The 6,000-nt window shown below is 44.8% G+C and overlaps 1 protein-coding gene and 1 non-coding gene across 2 annotated transcripts in view; both read right to left on the minus strand.

Moving 5' to 3' along the window:
• Positions 1–4,424, minus strand: part of si:rp71-46j2.7 — a 65,215-nt gene extending 60,791 nt beyond the window's left edge. Inside the window, exon 1 of the mRNA XM_041194883.1 lies at positions 4,227–4,424. Coding sequence (XP_041050817.1) covers positions 4,227–4,424 — 198 coding nt within the window. The remainder of the gene's footprint in view (positions 1–4,226) is intronic.
• Positions 2,555–2,665, minus strand: LOC121282710. Its single transcript, XR_005944125.1, has one exon. It is a non-coding gene; the product is annotated as a U6 spliceosomal RNA (small nuclear RNA).
• Positions 4,425–6,000: the final 1,576 nt, after the last annotated feature.

Here is a 6,000-nt window from a genome sequence, read left to right on the forward strand (position 1 = left end):
AATTTCTCCATTTTGATGTAAAAAATCCTGCATGATTCAATAAAAATGGAAGTTTTCTCATATTTCATCTTCCACCTTAATCCCATGAGAACTTCTTCAGTTCTGTGCTCAAAGGCAGGTCCGGCCCACAGTGCCACCTCCAGTAGAGGTAGGACAAGGGAGCAGGTCCCAAGTCCATCCCAGCCCGAATGGTGATTGAACCCCATGTTGTTGGCACCAATCTGATCAACACCAACTGTCCAGCCAACTGGCTCCCCAAGGAGTCGGAGTTGCTGTGGCAACATTTATTTTTACATGCATGCTGTATTCCAGAGCTAGGAATAGTGATGGCAGAGACTCCAATTTCTTTCCAGCACATGGCTAACCAGCAATATCTCCCGTTCTTATCGCCTGCCATCAGTGTATGTCAGAAGGGTTTGCAGATTGTTACACAGCCTGTATGACAGCACTATGAGCACGTATTCCTTGGTCATCAAGTCCTGGAGTGGGACTTGGACCTGGAACTTATGGCTCAAAGGCAGGGATGCCACCCACTGCACCACAAGTCCTCCCTGCAATTCCATGTGTATATCCCAATTATTTATTTCAGTCTGTAAAATTCATATTAAAAAAGTGAAGGATAGTCAGTGCATTATACTTCCTGGTTTGCTGTGAGAATAATTCAATGTGTGCTTAAAAACAAAATGCTGCAGATGCTGGAGATCTGAAATAAAAACAGAAACTGCTGGAAAAATCTCAGCAGGTCTTGCAGTATCTGCGGAGAGGGAAACAGGGTTAATGTTTCAAGACCGTATGGAGGGCCTAGGCCCTTCACCTGAACCGGTCTAATTTTGATTTATTCAGTACAAGTCAGAGGAAGTCTTGCTATGTTTAAGCTGCATCGTGAGAAGTATGTTCAGCTTTGCACCCCCCCCATTGCTGACATGGATGTCTTTTTTAAAAAAAAAAAGTTACTCTACACTCAAGCCACTCAAAGCCAAGTTGTACCAAGACACAATGGCACCAAAATGGAAAGGGTTTGAAGAAAGGAGAACTGCAGAAACATTTTGCCATGAAAATCAATTAACAAGCAAACTTCTGCCAGACAAACAGCTGAGTTGTGGCAAGTACTGAACACAATTCTGATGTGGGAATTCCCCGCTGAATAACATTCCAGTAAATAGTAAATGAAAGTCAAGAGTCACAAATTGACAAATCAAGTGCTGAATGGTATTGGCAAAAAAAAAACCTTTAAAGTAGAACAACTAGTATTTATTTTGCCAGCCCTATTCAAATAGAACATCAAGAGTGCTTTAAACACAGGAGAGCATTGACACAGAGTGGCAGATGGGGACAATAAAGGGTAGGGACAGAAAACGGTAGGGGCAGATGGTAGGAAAAATGGATTTAGGGGAGTCCCAAAGAGCAGGGCTGGAGCTATGAAGGGGGGAGTCAAAGTGAGGATGACAGAAGGACAAGCATAATTCCAGAATCAGAGAGGGGAAAATTGGCAGGTGATCACTCGTAACTGGAGGCTGTAGACGGATTTGAAAATGAAAGGAACAGGGGACCAATGATGCTCGCAGGGATGTCTTGTGAGCAAAGTTAGAGATCATGGAATAAAACAGACTGTAGCAACATCAATACATTAGCTGAGTGACAGGAGACTGAGAGTAGTGGTTATTTTTTTGGGCTGCAGGAAGGTTTATGAGAGTTCCCCAGGGGGTCTGTATTAGGACCTCTGTTTTTCCTGATATATATTAGTGACCTAGACCTTGCTGTACAGGGTACGATTTCAAAATTTGAAAATGCTACAAAACTTGGAAACATTGTGAACTGTGAGAAGGGTAGTGTAGAATTTCAGAAAGACTTACATGTTGGTGGGATGGGCAGACGAATGTGTGAAATGACTCATTCTGGTAAGAAGAACGAGAGGAGGCAGTATAAAATAAAGGGTGTTTGCAGGAGCAGAAGGGTACATATGTACAAATCATCGAAGGTGGCAGGACAAGTTGAGAGGGTGTTAGTAAAGTATTCAGCATCCTAGGCTTTATTCATAGGGGCAGAGAGTATAAAAGCAAGGAAGTTACGTTAAACTTGAATAAAACACTGGTTCGGCCTCAGCCAGAGTATTGCGTCCAGTTTTGGATGCCAGACTTTAGGAAGGATGTGAAGGCATTAGAGAGAGTGCAAAAAAGATTCATGAAAATGGTTTCAGTTACATAGATAGATTGGAGAAGCTGAGACTTCTCTTTGGAGAAAGTTGACAGGAGATTTGATAGTGATGTTCAAAATCATGAGGGATCTGGACAAAAGTAGATTATAAGAAGCTGTTCCCATTGGTGGAAGGATCAAGAACTAAAGGGCACAGACTTAAGGTAATTGGCAAAAGAAGCAATGGCAACATGAGGAAAAACTTTTTGTGCAGTGAGTGGTTAGGATCTGGAACACACTGCCTGAGGGTATTGTGGAGATTGGTTCAATAGAGGCATTGCGGAGGGAATTGGATTATTATCTGAAAAAGGAAGAGAATGTGAAGGGCTACAGGGGAAGGCAGGGGAATGTTTTGAAAGTCTAAAATATGGAAAGCTTCACGAATTTGCGTGTCATCCTTGCACAGGGGCCATGCTAATCTTGTCTGTATCGTTCCAATTTTAGTATATGTGCTGCCGAAGCAGAGTAGCGCTAGGTGAACTGCTCTATCAAAGACTGAACGAGTTTCAAACACTGGCCCCAATCTAACCACAACCATAATTCTTATCCCCAGCCCCTAACCCCAATGCTTTAATACTAACACCAATCCCTTAACCACGAACCCCGGTATTAACCCTAACCCGTAAACGTAAATCCTGAATCGCATAGGATCAATTGCTGTTCCGCCTGCAGAAACAAAAAGGAAACAACACTAAACTACTTGACAAAAACAAAAACAGAATTACCTGGAAAAACTCAGCAGGTCTGGCAGCATTGGCTGAGAAGAAAAGAGTTGACGTTTCGATTCCTCATGACCCTTCGACAGAACTTGAGTTCGAGTCCAAGAAAGAGTTGAAATATAAGCTGGTTTAAGGTGTGTGTGTGGGGGGCGGAGAGAGAGAGAGAGAGAGAGAGAGAGAAGTGGAGTGGGGGTGTGGTTGTAGGGACAAACAAGCAGTGATAGAAGCAGATCATCAAAAGATGTCAACAACAATAGTACAAAAGAACACATAGGTGTTAAAGTTAAAGTTGGTGATATTATCTAAACGAATGTGCTAATTAAGAATGGATGGTAGGGCACTCAAGGTATAGCTCTAGTGGGGGTGGGGAGAGCATAAAAGATTTTTAAAAAATTTAAAAAAAAAATAATGGAAATAGGTGGGAAAGGGAAAATCTTTATAATTTATTGGAAAAAAAAAGGAAGGGGGAAACAGAAAGGGGGTGGGGATGGGGGAGGGAGCTCACGACCTAAAGTTGTTGAATTCAATATTCAGTCCAGAAGGCTGTAAAGTGCCTAGTCGGACGATGAGGTGTTGTTCCTCCAGTTTGCGTTGTGCTTCACTGGAACAATGCAGCAAGCCAAGGACAGACATGTGGGCAAGAGAGCAGGGTGGAGTGTTAAAATGGCAAGCGTCAGGGAGGTTTGGGTCATTCTTGCGGACAGACCGCAGGTGTTCTGCAAAGCGGTCGCCCAGTTACGTTTGGTCTCTCCAATGTAGAGGAGACCACATTGGGAGCAACGAATGCAGTAGACTAAGTTGGGGGAAATGCAAGTGAAATGCTGCTTCACTTGAAAGGAGTGTTTGCGTCCTTGGACGGTGAGGAGAGAGGAAGTGAAGGGGCAGGTGTTGCATCTTTTGCGTGGGCACTAGAGCTATACCACTCTCTCTCTCTCTCCGCCCCCCACACACACACCTTAAACCAGCTTATATTTCAACTCTTTCTTGGACTCGAACTTAAGTTCTGTCGAAGGGTCATGAGGACTCGAAACGTCAACTCTTTTCTTCTCCGCCGATGCTGCCAGACCTGCTGAGTTTTTCCAGGTAATTCTGTTTTTGTTTTTGTACTAAACTACTTGAAACTATATTAATGGACGGAAGCTCCGACCACGCCAGAGCCATTTATGTAGCCTGCGGTTGTCATGTTTTGGCATTGGAGGTTTTGAAGTTAAGGGGAAATAAGTCTAGTTATGTTCACATATATAGAAAGCTTGCTGCTGCTATGTGCAGGTAGGCACTATTATTGAGCGACAGACAGACGCGCAAGGGACTCACCGCCATCTGCGCTGTTCTCTCCGAAAATTGCTGGTTATCGGGATCCGGCCCGAAGTCCTGCTCGTCCCGGCTCTGCTCACCGACCTGAACACCGGGACACCACCAAAACAACAGCAGCAGAAGATTTAGCGAAGCGCCGTCCCAGTAAATGAGAGGGACGATCAAAAGGAGCCCAAGCAGCAGCTGTGCCGTGTCCATGACGGGGTGGATATAGGTAATAAAAACCAGGAGGAGGAGAAAGGATTGGGCACCTCCTCCGAGAGAAGAAAAGCACAGCCACCATTGGCTTACTCTTACAGAATGCCAATTACGATAAAGGTTGTCATCAAAACAAATTCACCAAAGAACTCGGACAAAAAAACCCTGCAAATTGTAACATGATGTTCGTCCCCTATCCCCAAATAACAAATAAAATAATAGGAAACTTATCAAGTTAATGTTCCAGTAATGTCGACTACACATTCCAATCCCTCTGCTGTCCATCAGCTGCGGAATTATGTCTCTGCGGGTCCCATGTCCTCATTCCCCGGGACACCGGACGCTGACATAACACTGGAAATTCCAATAGCAAAGGATGGGTCTGGCCATGCTGCCGCGGAACACTCCAAGTAGTTGGACCGTGCTGTACCACCTGTCCCTGGTGGAAAAATTTATGCAGAGAAACACCTTTGACCACAAGTCCATCAGGCAGTGGTCGGCAGGTAATGTCTTAGAGGCCCTGAGGGGAAAGGAGAGGGTGGATCCTGTGGGATGGTTCCCCAAGCAGACAGTCAGTCATTTGGCAGAATGCCTCATCACCAGAACTTTCCAACAAGCACTGAGACGTAGCTTGGCTGGTGGTGAGAAAGGCCCTCCCCGTCAGATCCTTCCTACACGCCAGGAGACTCACCCCCTCTGCACGTTGCCCTCAAGGTGGCTGTGGTGGGGACGAGACCGTTGTTCACCTCCTTGTGGATTGTGCCTTTACAAAGAAGGTCTGGAGAGAGATGCAGTGGTTTCTGTCGAGGTTCATCCCGAGCAGTTCTGTGACACAGGATTCTGTGCTCTATGGGTTGTTCCCAGGGACACACACCGAGATAAACATCAACCGCAGCTGGAGGATCATCAACTCAGTGAAAGACACTCTTTGGTCTGCCCGAAATTTGTTTGTCTTCCAGCGCAAAGAGTTGTCCCCGACCGAGTGTTGCAGACTGACACATTCCAAAGTTCAGGACTACGCGCTGAGGGACACACTAAAGCTTGGGGCAGCTGCCGCAGAGGCGCAATGGGGAAAGGTCCCTGTCTAAGACCTTTCTGCCACAGTGCACCGAGGGGCTGGGAACTATTGAGAGCCCCTCGGGCTGTACAGCTGAAAATGAATGTCTGCATTGAGTACTAATTGTATTATAATTGTATTGAAGCACCTCGGAGTGCAACATGATGTATGTTGATAACTCCAATACCATTGTCTGATTGTCTGCATTGACCATATTGAAATGATTGTAATATTCATTGATTGTAATGATGCACCTCGTGATCCATGTGTAAAAGTTGAATCTGATTGTGCTTTTGTGATGGTGATTTTGAAATGTTTTGGAATGTTCTTCCAGATATTTTATGAATAAAGTATATATTTTTTTAAAAACACTGGAAATTCCAAAAGCAACCGAAGAGGCAGGAACTCAAAATCTGTTGGTCTGGGCTGCTGGGAAGCTGGAGGTCATATGGTTAACCAACCACCCCCCCAATAGGTCAAATAGTCATTTGGTTGTACAGAATTTGAGTATTGTTGAAA

This window comes from Carcharodon carcharias, chromosome 9 (genome assembly GCF_017639515.1).
Source record: "Carcharodon carcharias isolate sCarCar2 chromosome 9, sCarCar2.pri, whole genome shotgun sequence".
Classification (NCBI taxonomy): Eukaryota; Metazoa; Chordata; class Chondrichthyes; order Lamniformes; family Lamnidae; genus Carcharodon; species Carcharodon carcharias.